The sequence below is a fragment of the Dipodomys merriami genome, unplaced genomic scaffold, assembly GCF_024711535.1.
Source record: "Dipodomys merriami isolate MVZ:Mamm:240054 unplaced genomic scaffold, mDipMer1.0.p SCAF_57, whole genome shotgun sequence".
NCBI classification, from domain to species: Eukaryota; Metazoa; Chordata; class Mammalia; order Rodentia; family Heteromyidae; genus Dipodomys; species Dipodomys merriami.
In genome coordinates, this window is record NW_027206146.1 from 8,030,117 (window position 1) to 8,055,870 (window position 25,754).

Genomic DNA, 25,754 nt, shown 5'->3' on the forward strand with positions numbered 1-25,754 from the left:
CTTTCCTGTTTCTCCCCTGTAACCAATGGAAGGTGGTTCAATCGAAAATTATGTTGTCTGGAAGCCCCGCCCCCAAGTGGCCCCGCCCCCTGGCGGGGTCTTCCAAGTTCCGCCCACCCTACTCCCCAACCTTCACATGCGCTCCACAGGTGTCAGAGACCCTCAAGTTGTTTCACTTCTAATCCGCTCAGGACTGTCCTAGCACAGTCTCTGGGAGCAGATTAATCCAGTCATTCCTTTGATGAACAGGAATTGGACCCTTGCTGTATGCAGAGCTTTGTGCTTGGCTGGATGGGGGGGGGGGATCCAGAGAATGATGGATCATCATCAATCATTCTCTCCCGGATGACTTGGTTGGCTCCAGGGTGTCAGCCAGAGGACGAAAAAGATTTAATGATACAGTATTTGTTCCTGGGCGCTAAGACAACTTTATGGTCTCTGTTTAGAACAGGAGCTGACATTTCCCAGCTGTCTTCTCCCTACTGCAGTGATTGGCTGGAGGACGGGCCCGTAAGTGGAGCTAGACCAATCATTGTGTCTCATCCAGAACAGGATGTAGGCTGAGCCAATGAGAGCCCTTCCCTGGATTTTTGCACCTGGAGCTCGTGGGAGAGATCTTTACCTTCCCGGTGCTGAGGCAATGGGGTAAGAAATCTGTTGGTATTTACTTCCCTGGTTCCAGTTGTTCTGAGGCTGCAAGAATTGTTAAGCCGGGTGCTGGTGGAGTAGGCCTGTAATCCTAGCTACTCAGGAAGCTGAGATCTGAGGATCACAGTTCAAAGACAGCCCGGGCAGGGAAATGAGTCTCTTCACTCCAATTCACCAGCAAAAAGCTAGAAGTGGAAGTTGTGACACCAATCTTTAGAGAAAAAGCCAAGCAAATCAAGCCCCATGACCAGCACAAAAGAAAAGAAAAAGAATTATAATATGTACCTCCTACCTTTTCTCTTCTCTCCCTCTCCCATCTCCCTGTTCTTTCTTTTTTCTCTCTTTTTTTTTTCTTTTTCTTTTGCCAGTCCTGGGTTTTGAACTCAGGGCTTGGGCACTGTCCCTGGGCTTCTTTTGCTTAAGACTAACACTCTACCACTTGAGTCACAGTGCCACCTTGGGCTTTTTCTGTTTACATGCTACTAAGGAATTGGACCCAGGGTTTCGTACATGCTAGACAAGCACTCTATCTATTTAGCCACATTCCCAGCCCTCTTTTGTGTTTTCTGGACAAGATGTCACTATGTAGGCCAGACTGTGATCCTCTTGCCTTGGCCTCCCAAGGGATGGAATTACAGGCATGTGTCTCTATGCCTGGCCTTTTCTTCATGTTTTCTTGGAGCAAAGCTCACTCTTCAGTCCCTCAGATCAAATTTTTACTTCAGAGTGAAACACTTATTGGTATTGTTTAAAGCTCCGTGATTTTTGAATCTCTGATGTTTTGGGTCTCTTTGTCAGTGCAGCCAAACCTATATTTGCCACTCAACTCTATGTTCCCCTTTCTGATAAATGCTTTGAAGGGAGGGGGACTGGGTTGTTCCCACAAGGCTCTGTTGCTCTGAGGGCTACAATCTCTCCCCTTACTCCCCAACTAAGCATTGGGCATAAAGGCTTGGGACCCAGGCAGACAAAAGCTCATTCCCTAGCTTCAGCTCTTCCCGGTATATGATCTTGGATGACTAACTGGATGTCTCAGACCCTCAGTATCTTCCTCTGTGATACCTACCTTCCTGGGATTCTCTGGAATGTTGTAGTTTAAGAGTTCAGCATGTTGCTTAACTTTGCTCCAAATGGCATCAGCCAGGGTGTCAGGGGCAGGAAGATAACCTCTGCATTTGAATGTCTGAAAGCTGTTTCTCTTAAGAGAGAGGGTAGGAGAGAGATACAAAGTTTTGGGAATTTTTTTGTTGGTCATAGAGCTTGAACTCAGCCTGGGCGCTGTCCCTCAGCTCTTCAGCTCAAGGCCAGCACTCTACCCCTTGAGCCACAGCACCACCACTTCCAGTTTTTTTTAGTGGTTTATTGGAGATAAGAGTCTCGAAGAGTTTTTTGCCTGGGCTAGCTTTGAACTGTGATCCTCAGCCTCCTGAGTAGCTAGGATGACAAGCATGAGCCACCAGTGCCCTACTCCAGATTTTTTTAAGTCCATTCCCCTCCATGAGTGCTTCTGTTCATTTAGATAGAACAAAAGTATCCATTTCTTTATTAAAAAACATAAATCTAGAATAACTTTAGGTTTTTATTTCATTATGCTCATGGATGGAGGGAAATAATCCTTTTTCTGATTTGACAGAGAAAACCCACAAGACTTATTTTTTATTGTTGTTATAAAGGTGCTACACAGAGGGATTAGTTACATAAGTCAGGTAAAGAGAACACTTCTTTCTGGACAATGTCACCCCTTCCCACAAGTACTTAATTTAAAAAGAAAAAGCAAGTGAAACTGCTAGTTAACCTCCTAGTTACTATGGCAACAAGTAATCAAGGAAAGCAACCAATCAGAACTGAAGCTTTTTTCCTGACTTTCTTTTTGTTCAGATACTGTAACAATTTCTCAGATAATTTTGGGGTTTTTTGTTCGAATTATCCTTTCAAGGGCAAATTTCCAAGAAGACAATAGTCCAGGCAGATAACTGGAAAACTCAGCAGAGCCTAATGGTTTGCACTGAATAAGGAAATGGATGTCTGGAAAATGATTCCCTGTCCTTTGGCAAAGTTTACTACAGTTAAAATACAACCAAGAGGCTGGGAAGGTGGTTCAGTGGTGGAGTGTTTGCCTAGCATGCATGAAGCCCTGGGTTCAATTCCTCAGTACCACATACACAGAAAAAGCCAGAAGTGGAGCTGTGGCTTAAGTGGTGGAGCACTAGCCTTGAGCAAAAAGCTCAGGGACAGTGCCTAGGCCCTGAGTTCAAGCCCCAAGACTGGCACACACACACACAAAAAATACAACCAAAATCAAAGAAAATCAAACTAACATACTGTAAATATTTATTAAAATTTACATTTTTCCACAATAGGAGTGTAAGAAAAGCCAGGTACTGCTGGACGCTGGTGGCTCACGCCTGTAATCCTAGCTACTCAGGAGGCTGAGATCTGAGATCTGAGATCACAGTTCGAAACCAAACCAGGCAGGAAAATCCCTAAGACTCTTACCTCCAAGTAACCACCAGAAAACCAGAAACGGAGCTGAGGCTCAAGGTAGTAGAGCTCACAGGGCGGTAGGTGCTGAGAGGGAAAGGCCATACTCTCAGGGGAAGGGTGTAGGATCAGGACAGCCTTCCCAGAAGAGGAGGTGTAAAAGGGAAGTGACCATCTGTGGTAGGAAAAGGGAGAGCCAGAGGACTAGGAGCAGTTAGCTGAGGGATGGGGGCGTGGCCGACACAGTAAGGCGTGGCCCCGAAGCATAGGCGTGGCCGACAGGGAGAAATATAGTTGGCTGTGGGCGTGGCCCTGCGGGGCGTGGTTTGTACGGGGGCGTGGTTGTAACTGGAGGAAGAGGCTGGACATTTGGGGGCGTGGTCTGGGATTGGTTGTTGGTGGAAGGGCGTGGCCACACAGCGGACTGGAGTAGGGTGGCGGAACCAGGTCACCCGCTTGTACATCATCTGGCCATGCCTGGAGTGTGACCCAGGAATCGAAGGCTGTCGCGGCGCTGAGGACAGAGCATTCTGGAATCTTCTTTGCAGGTGGATGGCTCGTGAACCCTTGGGAAAATCAAACAACCTCTCTGAGCCTCTCGTTGGTAAAATACTTGGATTGCTGTGTGGAGTTAGGCCTGCGGAGGGTTTGCGCGCTGGCGGGTCCGGTGCGCTGTAGGCTTTCAATGGTCGCTAGCGGTGGCTTTCATTCTGTTCTTGACTGATGTGAGTTCTCCCGATCATTGCTGAGTATGCAGCTGGCTGCCGCGCCGCGGTAGAGATTTGCTGGGTCAGGGCGCCATCTGGTGGGCACATAGTGGCAGTTCAGGGACCCGAGGACATCAATCATCCATTCTTCCTTTCTTCCAACCATTTCCTAACTCTGCTCCCAGGGTCCCTGGGGTGACCCTGACTGACACCCATCCTTAACCTCCAGGGGATGTCAAAACCTGGTATAGTAAGGGACAAGAACCTCCACAGAGCCAAGCGCCAATGTTTTGAGCTGGAAGGAGGGCAGGTGTGTGGGGGAAGGGTCCTGGGGAACCCCAGGAAGCATTGCAGAGGGGCGAAGCGGGACCAAGTTTGGGGTGTGTGGAAGACAAAAAGCAAGGCCACCATGGGGACTGGACTCGAGGATGAGGACACTTAACAAAACAAGATACGTTATTATTTTTTCCTGCCCATCAAAGATTCAGGAGAGAATTTCACAAAACTGTTTCCATGGGAACCTTGGAGATGCAGCGGTGGCTGCGGAAGGTCCCATCGCTGGCCATTTGGGGGTCACGGCTCCCTGAGAGTTATCTGGGGAAAGACTCCCAATGTCCCCCTTCTCGGATGGTCCCCATTTGATCAAGAACAATCTTATCTACCTGTCTCCTGCCTGGGCCCTGCGGCCTCTGCAAACCACAGGCTCCCTCAGCATCTTTAGATGCTATACCTTTCCTTCTAGAAAGTTCTGACTCTAAAATTCTCTACTGGGCTTGGAAGGTGGCTCCGTGGTAGAGCGCTTGCCTTGCATGCTTGAGGCCCTGGGTTTGATTCCTCAGCACCACATAAGCAGAAAAAAAAAACCGGAAGTGGCGCTGTGGCTCAAGTGGTAGAGCGCTAGCTTTGAGCTGAAGAGCTGAGGGACAGCGCCCAGGCCCAGAGTTCAGGCCCCACGACCCGACCCAAAAAATAAATAAATAAATAAAATTTTCTACTTGGCTTCAGAAGATAGGATGACGTCCTCACTCAACTCTACCAAGAGAGAGTGAAATAAGGGTGGGACCCCGGGGAGGGGGGCAGAGCAGGCAAAGAACAACACATGTCTGATTGTGCTTCATCAATACTTGTGAACTTAAGAGGATTTTGTAGGAAAAGAAGCAGCTGGAATGGAATGTTCTAGTAGTCTAGCACAAAGGCTGGCATAGTAAAGAATCATTAAAGCAGCCGGGCGCTGGCAGCTCACGTCTGTAATCCTAACTACTCAGGAGGCTGAGATCTGAGGATCGCAGTTCAAAGCCAGCCCGGACAGGAAACTCCATGAGACTCTTATTTCCAATAAACCACCAAAAAAAGTGGAAGTGGAGCTGTGGCTCAAGTGGTAGAGTGCTAGCCTTGAGCAAAAGAGCTCAGGGACAGCGCCCAGGCCCTAAGTTCAAGCTCCACAACAACAACAGAAGTCTAAGGAGCTTTCCTGCCTGGGCTGGCTTAAACCTTGATCATCAGATCTCAGCCTCCTGAGTAGCTAGGATCACAGGCATGAACTACTGGTGCCTGGCCTGGCCTTGCATTTCTAGTTGGAGGAAAGAAGAGGATCTAGTCTGGATCACGAAGGTGAAAAGGGGGGGGGGGGAAATAAAAATTAAGGGGGGAAAAAAAACCCAGGAAAATAGATTGAGGCTAGCAGTGGCTCAGGGCCAGGTTGCCATGGCAACCCTGCAATGGATTCTTCTTATGTAATACACACACACACACACACACACACACACACACACACACACACACACACACACACACACACCTGTGTGTCTGTAGTGTTTCTTTGTTTCTTTGTCGTCTCTGGGCCTGGGCGCTGTCCCTCAGTTCTTCAGCTCAAGGCTAGTGCTCTACCACTTGAGCCACAGCACCACTTCCGGTTTCCTAGTGGTTTATTGGAGATAAAGTCTCAGGGACTTATGGGCTGGGGATGTAGCTCAGTGGCAAAGCGCTTGCCTAGCAATGCAATGTCCTGGGTTCGATCCCCAGTACCAAAAAGAAAAGACAAAAACAAAAAATACAGTTAAAAAAAAAAGTCTCAGGGACTTTCCTGCTTGGGCTGTCTTTGAACCACAATCTTCAGATCTCAGCCTCCTGAGTAGCTAGGATTACAGACTTGAGTCACTGGCGCCTGGCTCTTTGTTCTGTTTCTGACTTAACAGAGGCTTATGTAACAGTAATAAATTCTAAGTAATTCTTTTTGTTTGTTTGTTTGTTTGGTCATGGGGCTTGAACTCTAGGCCTGGGTGCTGTCCCTCAGCTTTTTTTTTTGGGGGGGGGTCTGGTTGTAGGGCCTGAACTCTGAGCCTGGGCGCTGTCCCTCAGCTCTTCAGCTCAAAGCTAGCACTCTACCACTTGAACTATAGCTCCACTTCCGGCTTTTTTTTTCTGCTTATGTGGTGTTGAGAAATGGAACCTAGGGCTTCAAGCATGCATGCAAGGCAAGTGCTCTACCACTGAGCCACCTTCCCAGACCTGTCCCTCAGCTCTTCAGCTCAAGGCTAATGAATCTCAGCACCATTTCTGGTTTTCTGGTGGTTTATTGGAGATAAGAGTCTTACCACCTTTCCTGCCCCTGCTGGCTTTGAACCACAATCCTCAGATCTCAGCCTCTTGAGTAACTAGGATTACAGGCGTGAGCCACTGGTGCCTACCCACTCAAATTCTTTTAAAGTCATTGATGATCATATATAAATATATATGTTTAATCCATATATATGTGTGTGTGTGTTTAATCCACAAATAAAGATGTATTTGTGCCTGTACTGCGACTTGGGAGGCTAAACTTGGGAGAATTACAGTTCTAAGCCAGCTTAGTGGGAAAAATAGGTTATGAGACTCCATCTCCACAGAAAAGGCCAGGCAAGGTGGTGCTGCCTGACTTTCATCTCAGCTGTAGTGGGAAGCATAAAAAGGAGGATCATGGTCCAGGATGCAAAAAGCAAGAACTCTGTCTCATAAGTAATCAGAATAGCTGGTGGCTCATCCCTGTAATCCTAGCTTCTCAGGAGACTGAGATCTGAGATTTGTAGCTGGAAGCCAGCCCAGGCAGGAAAGTCTGTGAGACTCTTATCTCCAATAAATTACTCACAAAAAGCTGGAAATGGTGCTATGGCTCAAGTGGTAGAGGGTTAGCGTTGAACAAAAGAAACTCAGGGACAGTATTCAGGTCCTGTGTTCAAGCCATTGAACTGGCAAAAACAAAACAAAACAAAAAGCCCACACAGAACTGGCTGGATGGGATTACACATCTGTAATCCTAACTCCTCAGGAGGCCAAGATCTGAGTAACTAGTTTTCAGTCAGCCGGGACATAAAAGCCTGAGAGATCTCTGTCTTCAATTCATCAGCAAAAAGTGGAAAATGGAGGTGTGGCTCCAGCACCTGCCTAGCAAGAGTAAAGTCCTGAGTTCAAAACCTAGTTCCTCCAAAATATTAAAAAAGAAAGAAATGAGGACTGAGTAAATCCAGTGCCCTATCGGCGATGCCTGCAGCTCACAGGCCAGGCTTGGCCGACCCTAAGACCCCACCCACACTCCAACTGAAGCTCGCCCCCTTCCTGTCCCCTCCTCCCCGTCCCAGCTGCGTGAGCATGCGTCCTTGGTTTTCCTCTGAGTCATCGAGCGCCTCCTGTCTGTTCCCTGAGAAGGGTAATTAGTGCCCTGACCACTGCCCTTAATTAACCCCCCAACCCTTGCCCTTGCGCCCAGGAAGGAGGTCTCCGTCCCCCCCACCTCCCGATGAGGACGGGTCCGCGGGCCGCCAGGTGAATTCGTCCCTGTGATCGCTGATTAGCAATTCGGGGGCTGCGTCGCCCGCCCTCGCGTCCTCCCGCCCACCCGGCCCTTTAAGAGCATCCCGGGTGCCCAGCGCTGCATCCTGCGGTGTTGCCATGGAGACGGGGACCAGAGGGGCGGGCGGGGGACCGTGTGCGCAGGCGCAGTCCCCGCGGCGCGTCTGGGGTCCCGGGCGCGCGCCCAGACGCGGCGGGAGCGCCCCAGCGAGCGGCGGCCCCCTCCCCCACGCCGCCGCCGTCGCCGCTGCCCCGGGCCGGGGGTCGCGCCCCTCGGTCAGGAACGAAGGCACCGGCCGAGCACACACGTAAGCCTCCTGCGGGGTGTCCTGTCAGCCTTCAGGCAAAAGTGTAAGGGGGGTGAGGGAGCCCCGAACCCCAGATCCTGCTGCACCCGCCCCGCGCCGTGCGCGCAGCCCGGGGTCCTGGGCTCTTTGCCTTCCCCCCGGAAGGGTCAGCGTCCCCCGGATCGCAGCATGGCGATGAGCCTTTTCCAGAGCTGGTGCCGGGCGCTGAAGGTGGACGAGCGCCGGGCCCTGCTGGTCACCGGCCTCCCCGAGGGCCTGGGGCGCGCGGAGATCGAAGCCACCCTGCGGCCCGCCTTCCTCCCGCTGGGCGAGTTCCAGCTGCGCACCGTCAGCCTGGGCAGCCGGGAGGACGCCAGGGCCGCCCTGGTGGAGTTCCCGGAAGACGTCGACGTGGACGCCATCCCCAGGGAGGTCCCGGGCCCGGCCGGCGCGTGGCAGGTCCTGTGGAAGGACAGATCGCAGGACAACGCGCGGGTCCTGAAACAGATGAAGCGTCTGCTGCTGGACGAGAGGCCCGCCCAGGCTCCCGGGGCCCCGGAGCCCCAGGCGTCGGAGGCGGGGCCGGCCGGCGCCGCCGAGCCGCAGGACCAGACAGCCAAGAAAGCGCCCCGGGGCCGTCGGGGCGCCAGGCACCGGGCCCGAGGCCACAGGTTGACGGGCAAGTGCAAAAAGCGAAGCCGGGGCGGCCGGCCGGCCCGGAGCGAGGCCGAGGACTCGTCGGATGACAGCCTGGGCCTAGTGATCGAGGAGCTGCAGGCCGAAGACCTGACGGTCGACGAGGACCAGCGGGCGCTGTACCAGACCCTCCAAGCCGCCGCCAAGGAGCTCCTGAAGAAGTGGACCTTCCAGGAGGACGCGGACGCGGGCGATGGCCCCCGCGAGTTCCTCGCCCTGGTCACCGTGACAGACAAAGCCAAGAAAGAGGAATTAGAGAAAGAGCTCCCTGGGACCCAGTCCATCTGCCTGGACATCCAAGAAGACAGGAACGGGGTCCCCGATCTGGTGGCCCTGATGGCCGTGCGGGAGCCCCTGGACAGCGACGATTCGGGCAGCGAGTCGCAAGGTGATGGGGACCCGGAAAAGGAAGGGCTGGACAACCCGGAGTTTGTGGCCATCGTGGCTTACACGGAGCCCACTGACCCCTGGGCGCGCGAGGAGATGCTGAAAATCGCCTCCGTGATCCAGTCGCTGGGCTGGGGTGACAAGCGCCAGGAGGGCGAGGCGCTGCCCCAAGTCCTGTCGGTCATGTCCAGCGACACCTCGGGGACGCGCGTGAAAGTGGAGGAGGCCGGCCGCCAGGTGGACGCCATGGTGCTGAGGAAGGCCGAGGAGGATGGGAACCTTCTAGAATGCATCTCTACCCTGGCTGAACCCGAGAATCGTCCAAAGGGCAAGAAGGGTGCGCTGGGCATCCCCGGGAGCTGGAGCAAGGAGGGAGAAATCCAGGGGGGCCTCCTGGAGTTGGTGGCGCTTCTGGCGGCGCAGGACATGGTCCACATTGTAAAAGAGGAGGAGGAGAACCGCTGCGGAGGGGCGGCCAAGTGTCACCACAAGAACGATCTAGAAGAGGTCTTGACTTTCCTGGCTTCCCGAGAGCCTCCGGAGTCCAGCGAGGACTCGGAGGAGTCCGGGGACACGGAGTCCGAGTCCTCGGAGGACACCGACAGCCCCGAGTCGGAGCCCGAGGACCGCGCGTCCCAGAAGCCCCGCGCCAAGCGCGCGCGCACGGGCTCCAAGGGCCAGGCGCGGGGCCCCGCGGCCGCCGGCCCCGCCGCGCCCCGCACCCGCCAGCGCCGCCGGGGAGGCCGGGGCCGCGGCCGGGCCGTCACCCCGGAGAAGAAAGCCGGCGGCGAGGCCTCCGTCGACGACGACGCGGCGACCAAGAAGAAAAAGAAGGGCCCCGGGGGCGCCGGGGCCAAGGGACAGCCGCCGGCGGGCGCCAGGGCGGCCCGCGGGAAGAAGGCGCGGCGGGGTCCCAAGCGGCCCCCCAAATGCCGCTAGGAAGACTCCCCCAGTGCCCACCCTGCCCTCCCCGAGTGGACCTTCGCCCCTGCTTTCCCTCCCCAGCCCCGGCCTGCGCCCCGCTTTTCTCCAGGCTCTCAGGAGAGCAAAGCGAATCCACCTGCCGTCCTTCCCCACCCCGGGACTCCAGAAGAAAACGCACCCCAGGCTGCGGCGGGCCCCGGATGCGCCGGGGACCCGAATTTCCGACGACCACAGCAAGGCCAGTGTGGCTATCACACGCCCCGTGTAGTCCCTGCCCCGATCGGCCGGGGCCTGGGGTCCCCTTAGGGGTGTCAGGGCCTCGCTGAACCCCAGAAGGGCAGGGAGGTAGGCGAAGAAGGAGAGGCGGGGAGGAGGAAGGGGAGGAGAGAAGCCAATATCTGATAGAGGTCCACGGTGGGCAGGGGTGGGGCAGCCTGGGGCTGAGGAGCAGGCCCCGCCCCCGGGGGTTGATGGACAGGCGGATCTGTCCTCCCCCCCGCAGGCCCCACCCCCCGGGGGTTGATGGACAGGCGGATCTGTCCTCCCCCCGCAGGCCCCACCCCCCGGGGGTTGATGGACAGGTGGATCTGTCCTCCCCCCACCCCCGCATGTGACTCCTCCTCACTGTAGCTGGAGACACGTGTGTGTGTGTGTGTGTGTGTGTGTGTGTGTGTGTGCTGTGTGGCTTAGAGTCCTCCCGGGCGTCCTGCCTGGGGGCGGGGCCTGGCCTGGGGCGGGGCCGTGGTGGGCGGGGCCGACGCCGCGGCACCGCCCCTTCCGCTTTCAGCGCCCGCTCTGCGCCTGCCCCCGCCCACAGCCCAGCTGCGCTCCTCCAGACCCAGACCCAGACCCCCACTTCGCAGCCCCGGATGTTCCCTCCAGGATGGGGTCCTCCCCGCACCCCGATCTCCTCTGTTCCCCCCAGGCGCCCCGCTGGGGCCTAGTGATGTGTTGAACCCCACTGCACTCCGCCAGGAACCATCCCGTGTTTCCAGCTTCACCCTGTGACCCACGTGTGCCACTGCCAGAGGGCAACGCCCCCCCCAGGTCACACCCGCGCCCCGCAGAGGTCACACCGCCAGCTTGGTTGCATCACTGTCTGCACAGCTCTGAGCCAAAGATCGCCTAAGATCTACACTCTCCCCTGTAGCGGAGCCGCTCACCACTCGGGGCCCTGTGAGTCTAAATGTGATTAAAATAAAATAAATCAAATATCCATTTGTGGGTTGTCGCAGTCAGAAGGTAACAGCCCCTTCCCTGAGCTGAGAAACTCCTCCCCACCCCCCGGGGGGGGGTTGCTCTGTCGGCCTCCTTTCTCCCCCTCCACCCCCAGGCCTCAGAGAGCTGGCCTATTTCTGCCCCCGGGCCTTTGCACTGGCTGTTGCCTGGACCAACACTTCCCTAGGAAACTGAGAGCTTTCTCTAGGAGACCCAGGCTTGATTTTCAGAGCTCGGATCTTCCAGTTTCTCAAGAGTAGAATTGGGGGGGAGGGGAGCCAGGGGACGACAAGACCCTGGTGACAGGTCCAGAAGGACAGCTAGGAGGAAAGGCCGGCTTCTTCCGGCGAGCTGGATGGGCAGTGTGGTGGACCAACGCCACACAGCGAGGGCTGCGGGGTCCCGCGGGGTCTGCCCTGCGCCCGCCGCGTCCCTGACCCGGATGTCAGCATGTAAAGGAGGGCCCCTCGCCCCCCGCCCTGCACGCAGGCCCGAACCCCAAGGCTGCTTGTGGTTGTGCGGTGGGAGGTCGTTCCTGGGTCTTGAACTCAGGGCCTTGGCTGTCTCCCTGAGCCTTTGTGCCCCAGGCTGGCGCTCTACCATGTGAACCACAGCTCCACTTCCGGTTTGGGGTGATGATGTGCCTGGGCTGGCTTCGAACTGCCGGCCTCAGCTCTCATCCTGCTGAGTAGCGAGCGTCGCCGGGTTCAGTCGGTCACGGTGACCGTCAGGTGAAGGAGGGACTTTTCTTCTTGGACGGCATCACCCTGCCCATCCCCAACCCCAGGGGCGTTCATTGGGATAAGCATTGCTTCCGGTGGTCAGAGGCCAGGCAACAACCCCGCCGGAGCCCCCAGGGGCAAGGCGGACCCCGGGGCACGAAGCCACGCCCACCCGGGCCCGAGAGCCCGTCGGGTCACGAGGCACTACTGAGGCCCCGCCCCTTCACTTCGACGCCCCGCCCACAAGGCGCCAAGGCCCACGCGCTGCAATGCCTGCAGGTGACCACCAGGAGACGCTGTGGAACCGCTGGCTAAAACCCAGCGGGCGGCGGGTGCTTCTTCCTGCGGTCTCCGGGCCTTGTTTGCTAGAAATGCCTTGTTTGCTAGAAATGCATATTCTTGGGCCTACCAGGGACCTATCTAGGCATTTTGGGAGTGGATTATCCCCCTAACCAAAGCACCCTCAAGGTGACTGTGACCCACAATCAGGTTGAAAGCTGCTGCCCTCGGTTCTGATTCTCTCCAGGTTGTACTTTGCAAACACGTAGGTATCTTTAGGAACTAGGGGTGCCCACTTGTTCCTGGCACTGTTGCTGAGGCCCCATCAGGACTTGGGTCACCCAAGTCACCCTGTCACAGCAATATAAAAAAGTGACAGCTGTCCGGGCTGACCTGAACACATCACACCTTTCCAGGTCCCTAGAGCAGTGCTGACACAGAAAGGCTGAGTCACCAGCCCCAGGTCACACAGCTTGTACCCCTCCTTACCTGGGAAGGGAGATCCAGGAAGTTCCCCTACCCCAGGGTGGGGTGGCCATTCTCTTCTGCTACATTTTGTCATGTTTTCTTTTCTTTCTTTTTTCTTTTTTGACAGTCCTGGGGACCAAACAGAGCCTGGGCTCTGTCCCTGAGCTCTTTTACCCAGGGCTAGTGCTCTAGCATTTTGAGCCACAGCTCCACTTCTGGTTTTCTGGTGATTAATTGGGGGATAAGAGTCTCATGGGAGCTGCGAGCTGGTGGCTCAGGCCTGTAATCCTAGCTACTCAGGAGGCTGAGATCTGAGGATTGCGGTTCAAAGCCAGCCCAGGCAGGAAACTCTGTGAGACTCTTTTTTTTTTTGTCGGTCATGAGGCTTGAACTCTGGGCTTGGGCGCTGTCCCTCAGCTCTTCAGCTCAAGGCTAGTGCTCTACCACTTGAGCCACAGCACCACTTCTGGCTTTTTCTGCTTATGTGGTGCTAAGAAATCAAACCCAGGGCTTCATGCATGCAAGGCAAGCACTCTACCAATGAGCCACCTTCCCAGCCTGCTTCACTGATTCTTTTGGACACAAGGTCTTGAATTTTGCTCAGGCCTGAGCCGGGAGCATCATCCTTGTAAGCGTTTTGCTCGAATAAACTCTAATCACCAGTCCACTACTAGTATCTGTTCCTGTAGGGCAGGCTTGTCTGAATCCCACGCTTCTCTTGCTATTCAGTAAAATGTCAATCTCTGCACGCTGTGGATTTCACTATTTCTTCATGTGCTATGAGGACAATCCTATGGAGTGGCTTATTTTGTTTTGTGTTGTTGTTGTTATTGGAAAAATCTATCAGGAAAAGCAGATAGACCCGGGGGCCCCAGACTGCGGCCTTCCCAGGTCCTGGGCCCCAGCAGCTGCTGCAAGAAGCTCAGCCCCAGCACCTCCCCCCCCCCCCCCCCCCGCCCCCATGCAGGCTGTAACCTGAGCCTCAGCTGCCAGGGACCACGTTGATCCTGTCCCCTCCACAGGACCCCAGTTTCTGGCCTGAGTCCCAGAGAGGGAGAGAGGGAGGAGTGTGAGCTGGGAAATGCCCAGCACACGGTAGGGGAGTTTGATTTTCTGTCGCTGTTCCCTGTGGTGGAAATGGACCAACTCCATGAAGAGTTCTCAGAAGCTTCTGGATTTCGAACCAAATGGAGAATCCAAGCAACTTAGGGGGTCTAAAAAGCCCCACCCACCAGTCCCTCCCAGCTCTTTGTCTGAAATCACACCATGTTTGTGTTTGCACCATATTTTATTTGCACCACATTGCAAACAAATTACACCTCCTCCTCTTAGATAAAGGTTAGCATCAGCCCTGTACCGGTGGCTCACGCCTGTAATGCTAGTTACTCTGGAGGCTGACAGGGCAGGAAAGTTCCTGAGACTTTTTTTTTTTTTTGGGGGGGGGGTCCAGTCCTGGTGCCTGAACTCTGGGCCTGGGCGATGTCCCAGCTCAAGACTAACACTCTACCACTTGAGCCACAGCGCCGCTTCCGGCTTCTTTCATTTTGCTTATGTGGTGCTGAGGAATCAAACCCAGGGCCTCATGCATGCAAGGCAAGCGCTCTACCACTGAGCCACCTTCCCAGCCCCCCGAGACTCCAAAAACCACCAGAAAGCCAGATGTGGCGCTGTGGCATAAGTGGTAGAGCGTTCTCCTTGAGCTGAAGAGCTGAAGGACAGTGCCCAGGCCCAGAGTTCAAGCCGCATGACTGACAAAAACAAAACAGAAACCTTAGCATCATTGATTCATTCACCACACATGTGATTCAAGCCTATTCCTGGCCACTCAGGAAGCTGAGATCCAGAGGCTTACAGTATGAAGCCATCTTAGGAAGAAAAGTCTATAAGACCCCCCTCCCCCATCTCCAAAATAATCAGCAGAAGTTCCCCTGGAGGCATGGTTCAAGAGGTAGAGTGCCAGCTGAGCAAGCAAACTCAAAGCAGGAGTTCAAACATGAATACTGACAAAAACAGAGAAAGAGAGATAAAGAGAGAGAGAGAGAGAGAGAGAGAGAGAGAGAGATCAAAGAAAGCTTCACAAAGCAACAGTTTAGCATACCAGATGAACTCTGATCTTTTGTATTCCGTTGTTTCAATGGGGAAAATTATGAAAGACCTTGAAATGTACCCAAAAGGTGACTGGCATCTTTGTAGGGAATTAATGAGGTCCAGCCCATTCTTTTAGCTAGGCTGGTTCTATGGAGTTTCTTAGTCCATTTGTACTGATTTAAATTGTAGCCAAATGTTCTTTGTCCATAGCCCTGAGGCTGAATTTTCTTTTCTTTTCTTTTTTTTTTTTTAGGGTCCGGTCGTGGGGCCTGAACTCTGGGTCTGGGTGCTGTCCCTCAGCTCTTCAGCTCAAGGCTAGCGCGCTACCACTTGAGCCACAGCACCACTTCCAGCTTTTTTCTTTTTGCTTATGTGGTGCTGAGGAATTGAACCCAGAGGCTCATGCATGCAAGGCAAGCGCTCTACTGTAGGGAGCCGGGGCGAGACTCCGCCCACTCCCTTGCAGCTTTGAGGTAACCACCCCATATTAGACGGTGCTTGGCGGGACGCCTGGGCTGTGCGCGTGCGCGAGCCAGGTAGAGTCCCCAGCCAATCCCATGACACCTGGTGACGGTGAAAGGCAGGCGACCAACAATAGACCGACCCGCGTTCCTATTTCCCTATATAAGCGGCTATGTTTCGGGTGCACGCTCTCTCCCGCCCAAGCTCTCCTACAACTAAAAGGCTCTCCAATAAAGCGTGATCTGAGAAGACTCCTGGTGTGGTGGTCGTTCTTTCTCGCTGGTCGAGTAGCCGGTCGCTACACTCTACCACTGAGCCACCTTCCCAGCCCCGAGGCTGAATTTTCTGTGGCCGGGGTTCTGCTGCCTACTTTCTCCTGATGTGAGAAGACAGCTTAAATTCTCGGTAATGAGGAAACAACATTTGAGCGTGTCTGGATTTTGTTTGTTTATTTTTTGCTGGTCATGGGCCTGAACTCTGGGTCTAGACGCTGTGCCTCAGCTCTTCAGCTCAAGGCTAGCGCTCTACCACTTGAGCCACAGCGCCACTTCCAGCTTTTTCTGCTTATGTGGTGCTGAGGAACCCAGGGCCTCATGCATGCAAGGCAAGCACTCTACCACTGAACCACCTTCCCAGCTCCTGTCTGGATTTTTCTTTTAAACTGGCTCTCCAGTCTCACTGATGTAACAAATTACAGAAAAAAAACCTTTGCTACTGATGTTTATGTCCACTTTGTATTGGTATGACTCCTGATCTCACCTTTTGGAAAAAAAAAAAAAAGATAACAGTTGAATCTGGTGGTTCCTGCCTGTAATCCTAGCTGTGTGGGAGGCCGAGATCAGGAGGATTGAAGTGTGAGGCCAGCCCCAAACCAATAGAAAAGTTGGGCCTGTTATCGATACATGCCAGTCATCCCTGCTAGAGAGAAGTCTAAATAGGAGGATTGCAGTCCAAGCTGGCCTATGCATAACTCAGAGACTCTATGTGAAAAATAACTAAAGCCAAAAGGACCAGGGTCATGGCTCAAGAGGGAGAGTACCTAGTCAAGGCACTGAGTTCAAAGTCCTGTTCTTCTCATCTCCCTTGAATATCCAGCAGGCCAAAATAAAAATACAAAAGCTAAACAGAGAGAGGAAAGATGGAAAAGCAATCCCAAATGTGAAGAGATTGAGGGGAGTGTGGAAGCTGCAGGGATGTGTTGCCATGGAAACCACTGCTCAAAGTGTCCATATAGAAACCACAGCACCCAGGTGTTGCTATAGAAACCACAGTAAGGCTCCTATTAAGGATGCTTCAAAATTACTTTTATATCTGCCTGCAGTGAGCGTGTCTCAGCACAGGAGAATGAGCAGGTAGCTTGTTGACTCCATTCAACACATGGACACAGAAACAAATGTTCACATGTGTATATATACAGGTCTATACCTAATTGTACCCCCCCCCTCTCTCCCCAGTCCTGGGGCTTAAACTCAAGACCTGAGCACTGTCTCTGAACTCAGGACCTGGGCACTATCCCTGAACTACTTTTCCTAAAGGCTAGCACTCTACCACTTGAGCCACAATGCTACTTCTGGCTTTTTCTCTGTATGTGGTACTGAGGAATCGAACCTAGGGCTTCATGCATGCTAGGCAAGCACTCTACCACTGAGCCTCACTCCCAGCTCCTAGTTGTACACTTATAAATACTTATGTCTGTCTGTCTTCTGTCTGTCTGTCTGTATGAATGTATTTTGCAGGTTGTGGGGCTTGAACTCTGAGTCTGGGCACTGCCCCTCAGCTCTTCAGCTCAAGGCAAGTGCTCTACCACTTGAGCCACAGCGCCACTTCCGGTTTTCTGGTGGTTAACTGGAGATCAGAGTCACGGACTTTCTTTGCCTGGGCTGGCTTTGAACCATGATCCTCAGATCTCAGCCTCCTCAGTAGCTAGGATTACAGGTGTGAGCCACTGGCACTGGCTATAAATATATGTTTATGAGTGTATTTTTTAACAGTCCTGGGACTTGAACTCAGGGCCTGGGTGCTGTACCTGAGCCTTTTTGTGCACAAAGCTAGTACTCTACCATTTGAGCCACAGTGCCACTTCTGGCATTTTCTGAGTAGTTTATTGGAGATAAGAGTCTCACGGACTCTCCTGCCCAGTCTGGCTTTGAACCATGATCCTTAGATCTCAGCCTCCTGAGTAGCTATATATTCATTTTTCTTTGTAAGCAAATTTTTAATTATTCCTTTGTAAATATGTCTTAAGTATTTTGGGTTTATTATAGCTCTCTATATAGCTGCTTATACAAAATTATTTAAAATATTCTTGCCGGGCACTGTTGGCTCACACCTGTCATCCTAGCTACTCAGGAGGCTGAGATTTGAGGATTGAGGTTCAAAGCTAGTCTGGGCCGGAAAGTTCGTGAGACTCTTATGTCCAATAAACTACCAGAAAACTGCTGTGGCTCAAGTGGTAGAGTGCTCACCATGAGCTGAAGAGCTGAGGGGCAGCGCCCAGGCCCAGAGTTCAAGCCCATGCCTGACCAAAAAAAAAAAAAGGTGAACCACAAGAACCTGGTTTGTCTTTAGGTTGTGTGTGTGTGTGTTTCCACTCATATGCACTGGCAGCAAAAAAGAAAACAAAAAAAGGATTTGGGTTGAACACTAACATGACAACATTTTTTTTTTTTTTTTGTTGGCCGTGGGGCTTGAACTCTGGGCCTGGGCGCTGTCCCTCAGCTCTTCAGCTCAAGACGAGCGCTCTACCACTTGAGCTACAGCGCCACTTCCAGTTTTCTGGTGGTTTATTGGAGATAGGAGTCTCACGGTCTCTCCTGCCCGGGCTGGCTTTGAACCGCGATCCTCAGATCTCAGCCTCCTGAGTAGCTAGGATTACAGGCGTGAGCCACCAGCGCCTGGCACATGACAACATTTTTATAAGGTGTATTGGTGAGGGAGCTGGAAGTAAAAAATGGCCACTCAGTTATGGAGGTCTCCTAATAAAGTATTGAGCAAGGACAACGTATGAGCCATGAGTTCAAGAAAAGGTGTTGCTGGGCACAAGTGGCTCACACCTGTAATCCTAGCTACTCAGGAGGCTGAGATCTGAGGATCTTGGTTCAAAGCCAGCCCGGGCAGGAAAGTCCTTGAGACTCTTATCTCCAATGAAACCACTAGAAAACCGGAATTGGCACTGTGGCTCAGGCAGTAGAGCACTCCCTTTGAACTGAAGAGCACAAGGACAGCGCCCTGGCCCAGAGTTCAAGCCCCACGACTGACAAAAAAAAAAAAAAAGAAAGAAAGAAAAGGTGTTTGCCTTTCTTCAAGCCTAAAGGACCAGGGAATGAAGGTAGGGAAAAAGCTTCTAGAAGTTTCTAGAAATACCTGGAAATGTCTAGAACTCAGCTGCTGTAGCTGGGAAAAGCCCCCAAAGAGGAGCTGGGTTTTTTTTTTTTTTTTTTTTTTGTCAGTTGTGGGGCCTGAACTCTGGGCCTGGGCGCTGTCCCTCAGCTCTTCAGCTCAAGGCTAGCGCTCTACCACTTGAGCCACAGCGCCACTCCCGGCTTTTTTCTGCTTATGTGGTGCTGAGGAATCGAACCCAGGGCCTCATACTTGTGAGGCAAGCACTCTACCACTGAGCCACCTTCCCAGCCCTGGTTTTTCTTTTTCTTTTTCCTTTTTTTCCTGAAAGGAACTCAGGGAGGACGTAAAGTCTCTCTTTCCACCTACCCTGCTTTCTTGGGTCCCCCAAGAATCAGGGATGGCAAAGAATAAGACAGCTCATTGGTGTAGCCATTAGCCTCTCAAGCCATGAGCTTCCAAGATCCTCACTGAGGAGTTCCGGGGGGCCCCAACCCCCAGCTCGGAGGAGGACCTTCTGCACAGGGCCTGTCCATCCCTCTCGGAACGCCCACCACCTGCAGCGCCTGCATCCGGACACGCCGTCTCTTAGCAACCGACCTCCGGTTGCCATGGAGACCGCCCGACCTGAGGGCCCCGTAGGCTCGCTGCCGCAGCTCGGGGAGCGAGTGCGCACGCGCGGGCCGCAAAGCCAGCCTCGACCTGGCGCGGCGGTGGTTGAGATCGAGGCCGGATTCCGCGTGATCAGACCTCGTCAGCCCGGGGCGGGAGCTGGGGGGCGATCGACAGCTCCCGGGCCCCATCTACCCTGCGTTCCCCGCCATCCCCGGAGCCAGCACCCGAGCTGGGCGGCGCGGCCGGTGGCGCAGCATCGCGGCGGCGGAGCCCGGGCGGCCGCGCCTGGGGGTGGGGCGAGGGCCCTTGCGGCGGATCCGCGGACCCGTGTGAGCACCCCGGGGGGTGGGGCGGGGTGGGGAGGACAGCCGGGGGGCTGGGAAGAGGGGGTGATGGGAAAGTACACCAGGCCTCCTGCAGCCCCCCCCCCCCGCCATCCACGCGTGGGGCCTGGCCGTCCTTCCCGGGGGGGGAGTCTGACCTCTCTGTTCTTATGACCTTGCAGGATTCTTTTCTTGGGGGGTGCGATCAAAGCTCCGCCGCCCCCCTTCGCCTCCCCCCCTGCCCCCCCTCGGCCGCTCCCAGCGCGCTCCATGTCCGCGGCCATGGCCATGAACCTCCTGGAGGACTGGTGTCGCGGGATGGAAGCGGACATCCACAGGTCCCTGCTGGTCACGGGCATCCCCGAGGACTGCGGCCAAGCGGAGATCGAGGAGACCTTGAACGGGGTCCTGTCCCCCCTGGGCACCTACCGGGTGCTCAACAAGATCTTCCTGCGGGAAGAGAACGCCAAGGCGGCGCTGGTGGAAGTGGGCGCGGGGGTGAACCTGAGCTCGGTGCCCCGCGAGTTCCCGGGCCGGGGCGGCGTGTGGAGGGTGGCCTGCCGGGACCCCACGCAGGACGCCGAGTTCCTGAAAAACCTCAACGAGTTCCTGGATACCGAGGGCCGCACCTGGGAAGACGTGGTCCGCCTCCTGCAGCTGAACCACCCCCCAAGACCCCCAAACCAGCCGGCCGAGAGCTGGGCCGGAGCTTTGGGGGTGCTCCTGGGGGCGGTGGTGCAGATCGTGGTGTACATGGATGCCGAGATGAGGAGCCGAGAGGAAGCCAGGGCGCTGGAGAGCGCGGAGCTGGAGGAGGAGGAGGCCGCCTGGCTCTCCGCGGGGAGGAAGAAGGTCAAGAAGGAGCGGGGTCTCGCCGCAGCCGACCTGGCCTCTGTCCTGAAGAGGGAGCACCCCGCCCACTGGAATGGCCTAGATGGCCAGAGCGACCCCCCCAAACCTTTAGGGCGCCGGGCTGGAGCTAAGTCTCGCTCCAGGAGGAAGAGGAACCGGAGAGCCCACAAGCAGGAGCCTGCGCCTTGGAAGGAATCTGGAGGTGACCATCTTAGCAGCTCAGCCTACTTGTCGGGTGGTCAGATGGGTGACCCCGAAAATATGGAGGTCTCCGAATCCATCAAGAGTCACAAGAAGCCCTGTATAAAGCAAGAGGCGTCGACTTCGAGTCAAGCCCTGGCAAAAAATGTCTGGAAGGTTCCCAGAGAGCCTCCTCGACGTGCCTTGATGCAAGCCAAGACCCCTGGAGGCGCAGAGGAGTGGGAACAAGAGGGCGGCCTGGAGAGACCCCCAAAGAAGAAGGTCCTGAGCTGGGCTTCAGCCAAGAGTTCTGTCTTCCTGAGGAAGAAGAAGAAGGTGAGCTTGGGCCCCGTCTCATATGTCCTGGTGGATTCCGAAGGTACCACAAGAAAGAAGTTGAGGATCGCAAAGAGAGGCTCGGCCTCCAGGAGACCAGGGGCCGCTCACAGGGCCCCCCGAGGCCAGCAGCCCACCGAAGCGCCAGCCTCGACGTCCAGGGGTCTGAAGGCCAAGCCAAGAGGCCCTCCTTGCACCTCCAAAGGTGAGGTATCCACAGAAGGTTCTTAGAGAGAACCATGATCTTTTTAGGGGTAAGGGTCCTCCTTTGCTAAGGTCTTAATTGTTCAGAAAGCTCCGGAGGTGGAGATAGAAAGATGTCAGTGTGGGGGTGGGGAGAACTGTTTGCCAGGCCTTAGAAACACCCCAAATGTTCTCTTACACCCCTGTGATCTGTAGTAAGCAGAGGCAGGAAAACCACAGTCCAGGGCCAGCCATGGGAAAACTGAGATGCTACCTGAAAAAAATTAAATTAAATTAAAAAAGCAAACCCCACCACAACAAAAAGGCTGGGGCTCAACAAAGAAGGGCGTGGCTTGGCCTCAGGGGGCGTGGTCCTCAGGCCAGGGCGTGGCTCCGTGGTAAGGAGGCATGGCTTGCTGATAGGGCCAGAGGCAGGGGCGTGGCTCTGTGGTAGGAAGTGTGGCTCAGCTGTAGGGGGTGTGGTTGAGCAGCGAGGGGCGTGGCTCAAGTGGTGGAGCATCTGTCTGGCAAGTGGAAGGCCTTGAGTTCAAATCCCAGTACCACCAAAATTACTCCTTCTCCTCCTACCGATGATAATGATGATGATGATGGGGGGGTTGGGGGCTAGGGTATCAGTACATGGCTTTAAGGGTGATGATTTCTAAATCCTGTTTGAGGGAATGAACGTGTTGCAGGACTCAGAAGCTCCTAGAAGCAACAATTTCCTAAAGACTCCTCTCCTTGGTTCCCCTCTGCTCTAATGTATTCACAGGCTCCCAAAAGCTCTGATTTGGGAACCCCCCCATAGCCGAAGAGCTGTGAGAGAGAAGGCCAAGGAGCAAGTCCCAAGAGGAAGCAAACTTCTCTCATCTTTTAACTACAGCAAGGTTTTGGACTCCGAGGGCCCCGGTTTGTGGATATGGCTGGGGGGAGGGAGGGAGGAACTGGGGGAGGGAGGTGTTTCTTGCCTTTTTTTCTCTCTGGGGCTGCTTCTCACCTTTCTTTGCTCACCTTCAGAGCCCGGGAGAGTTGGTAAGTGGCTTGAGAAAATTCTAGAACATTCCTTTCCCTTTATGCATGCATGAGCACAGTCCTCATTCTGCTTCTTCATGCTCAGGCTTTCTCCTCCACTTCCTACAGCTTCTGTGGGGCCAGGGTGGGGGAAGGAGGGGTCAGCTGATTTGCAGGGCCTGGCATTTTGAAGGTTGGGGTAACTACTTTCTCCTTTAAATTTCCCTGTTCTCAACCTAGGGGATAAGTTAGGCCAGGACCCTTGGCACTGCCCTGCTGCCTGCCCAGCCCCTGGGCTTCAGTTTCCAGCTTCCATCCCCCAGCTACGGAATCCAGAAAGGGGGGTGGGGTAGGCCCCAAGAATGAATTCTATGAAACGAGGAATGTCTGCTTACCCTTCAAGTATTCAAGTTTCAGAATCAGTCATTAAAAATGGCACTTTTAGCTGGTATGGTAGCAAACACCTGTAATCCCAGCACTTGGGAAGCTGGGGCAGGACAGAGAGTTGGAGGCTAGCTTGTGCTACAGAGTGAGGTTCCCATATTGGGGGAGAGGGGGAGCTGCGGTACATGGGGAGGTGGGCAAGATGATCACATTCTTGGACTCTCAGTTCTAATTGCATCCTATGCCACCAAACTCACCTTCTTGTTGTTTCTGTATATAATTAACAATTCCTGGTGACTCTGAGGAAGGAGAGGAAGACAGGAAGGCATTTGGTTCTATCCTGTGCATGTCCCCCATCGACCCTGGACCTCTCCGCACCTACCCATCCAGGTCCCACCCAGACTCTTCAACTGTGCTGAGCTCAAGTCCTGGATTAAGCCCAGTGCACAATAATCTCTCCCCGGAGTTTTAGCCCTCGTGACGTTCCAATGTCTCTTTCCTGGTACAAAATGTGAACCCGCATTAGGTGTCCTTCGTGCTTTCCACTTCTGGATTCTTTGTGACTGTGATGAGTTAGTTCAGCAAATCTTGGGTGAACCCTGATGCCACAGTCTGGGAAACAAACCCCTGGAGGGAATTGGGCTCTGGAGGAGGCAAAAGCCTGGGACAGTCGAGCTATGAATCCTTGTGCACTCCACCATGCTTTCTTGTGTTCCCAGATTCTCACCATGGTTAGTTACTTCATGTATATGTATACGTATAAAATAAAGTTCAGCAAAGGAACTCTCTGGTCCAGTCTCTTGGATAAGTGGTGGGTATGTGGACTGTTTAACCTGGGGAAAATGGTTTCTTTGTTTATTTGTTTTTAACCCAGGGGGCCATCAGACCATGAGAGAGTGAATTTCAAATAAGAGAAGATATTTGCTGGGCACTGGTGGCTCACGCCTGTAATTCTTAGCTACTCAGGAGGCTGAGATTTGAGGATCCTGGTTCAAAGCCAGCTGGGGCAGGAATGTCTGTGTGACTCTGATCTCCAATGAACCACCAGAAAACCAGATGTGCCACTGTGGCTCAAGTGGTAGAGTGCTTACCTTGAGCTGAAGAGCTCAGGGATAGCACCCAGGCCTAGAGTTCAAGAAAGAAAGAAAGAAAAAGAAAAAGAAAAATCATCTTTGTGTAAGTGACAGACATCTGAATGACCTATGGAGTTGGTGTGTGTATCAATCTTTATTCTTTCTGGAAGGCCACACCGTAAAGTTAAGAGCTAGTGAAGTGGGGGCTAAGGGCAAAGAGGGGGGACCACCATCTCCCTAAATGTCCCATTGTGGTCATCTTTCAGAGGCTGATGTGGGGACAGAAGGATGCTTTCACCCTAACACAACAGCAACACTGTACTTTTCTGGGGGGAAAAGGGTGGAGGCTGACTGTATTTACCACACACCACATTCACCACTATTTCTTCATGAGCCACATTTTTCTGCATTGCTTGGAAGCGTTTGCTGCCATTCCTGGACAAATATTTGCTCTTTTCCTGAAAGCTTCCTTGTTAGGGAAGGTAGGTTCCCTGCCCTGCTGCTTAGTTTCAATGTTCTTTTTTTTTTTCTTTTTAATGTGCCTGTATGTCTTCACCCAAAAAACTCTTTTTTTGGGGGGGAGGGGTCCTGTCGTGGGGCCTGAACTCTGGGCCTGGGCTCTGTCCCTCAGCTCTTCAGCTCAAGGCTAGCGCTCTACCACTTGAGCCACAGCTCCACTTCCGGCTTTTTTCTTTTTGCTTATGTGGTGCTGAGGAATCGAACCCAGGGCCTCATGCATGCAAGGCAAGCGCTCTACCATTAAGCCACCTTCCCAGCCCCCAAAAAACTCTTAGCAAGTATTTCTGCACAGCCTGGTGTGCCCTGTCCACTTCCCATGACAAGGGGAGCCGGCCCTGCAGACAAGCTCTGATGCCTGGGTAGAATTCTGCACAAGAAGTCATTTGCCCTGGGAGGAAGGACAGCAACCAATCAGTGGCTTTTCTGCCCTGGGAGGAAAGATGGGACCAATCAGTGACTTTCCTGTGGGGAGGAAGGACGGGGACCAATCAGTGACTTTCCTATCCAGGCTTAGCTGTGCAAGAAGCTGTCACCATAGATTTTTCTTTTCTTTTTTTGTCGACAGACTGTGGGGCTTGAACTCAGGGCCTGGGAGCTGTCCCTGGGCTTTTCTATTCAAGGCTAATGTTCTACCACTTTGAGCCACAGCTCCACTTTCAGCTTTTAGATGGCTAATTGGACCTAAGAGTTTCACAAACTTTCTTGCCCTGGTTGGCTTTGAACTTCAATCCTCACATGTCAGCCTCCTGAATAGAGAGGATCACAAGTGAGAACTACCAGGACCTACCTAGCTAGTGATTTTTTTTATTTTTTTATTTTTTGGTCTGTCGTGGGGCCTGAACTCTGGGCCTGGGCGCTGTCCCTCAGCAATTCAGCTCAAGACTAGCGTTCAACCACGTGAGCCACAGCGCCACTTCCCACTGTTTCTGCTTATGTGGTGCTGAGGAATTGAACCCAGGGCCTCATGCATGCAAGGCAAGTGCTCTACCACTGAGCCACCTTCCCAGCCCCTGATGATTTTTTAAAAAAATAGTAAACTAAACAGAGACTGGGGACATGGCTCAGATGATAGAGCACCTACACCAAATGTAAGACCCTATCTGGGGGCTGGGAATGTGGCTTAGAGGTAGAGGGCTTGCCTAGCATGCATGAAGCCCTGGGTTCGATCCCTCAGTACCATATAAACAGAAAAAGCCAGAAGTGGCTCTGTGGCTCAAGTGGTAGAGTCTAGCCTTGAGCAAAAAGAAGCTCAGGGATAGTGCCCAGGCCTTGAGTCCAAGCCGGAGAACTGGAAAAAAATTAAAATACAATAAAATAAGAATAAAAATAAAACCCACCACCACATAGTTTTTAGACAACTGTCCATTCTCATAGATCTGTAGTGGGAAGTTTTCTTTTGGTGATTCTGAGCGGAATTGCACACTTGTCAGATTACTGGAAGATGGACTGAGCTACAAACGCAGTCTTTTGGCACAGCAGCTATAGGTCCACATTCGCTTGATCTAAACTCTGTTCTGAGTTGAAGACACCAGCTCACAAGCTCCTGTCACTTACAGGGACCAAGGAATGCAAGCCAGGCTAGCTGCTGACTTGGACAACTCACATGCGAGGCCTTGCAGGCCCCTGTGTATGGATTGGCTCTCATGTTTTATTTTAGCACAGATTTCCAGTGTGGCTGTTCACACAGTGAGACCTGGGAGCGCACGTCCCATAGGCCCAAAGTAGACCACACCATGCGGGTATAGAC

At 53.6% G+C, this 25,754-nt stretch overlaps 2 protein-coding genes across 2 annotated transcripts; both read left to right on the forward strand.

The window, feature by feature from the left end:
* The first annotated feature begins 7,841 nt into the window (after positions 1-7,841).
* LOC138812889 (paraneoplastic antigen-like protein 8B) lies at positions 7,842-11,171 on the forward strand. The gene has a single exon (XM_070001134.1). The coding sequence runs from the start codon at positions 8,138-8,140 to the stop codon at positions 9,968-9,970; it is 1,833 nt and encodes a 610-aa protein (XP_069857235.1). The 5' UTR covers positions 7,842-8,137; the 3' UTR covers positions 9,971-11,171.
* Positions 11,172-19,225: 8,054 nt separating this feature from the next.
* On the forward strand, positions 19,226-23,198 carry LOC138812890 (paraneoplastic antigen-like protein 8A). The gene is made up of 3 exons (XM_070001135.1): positions 19,226-19,475; positions 19,652-21,042; positions 21,793-23,198. The coding sequence occupies exons 2-3, from the start codon at positions 19,740-19,742 to the stop codon at positions 21,807-21,809; spliced, it is 1,320 nt and encodes a 439-aa protein (XP_069857236.1). The 5' UTR covers positions 19,226-19,475; positions 19,652-19,739; the 3' UTR covers positions 21,810-23,198.
* Positions 23,199-25,754: the final 2,556 nt, after the last annotated feature.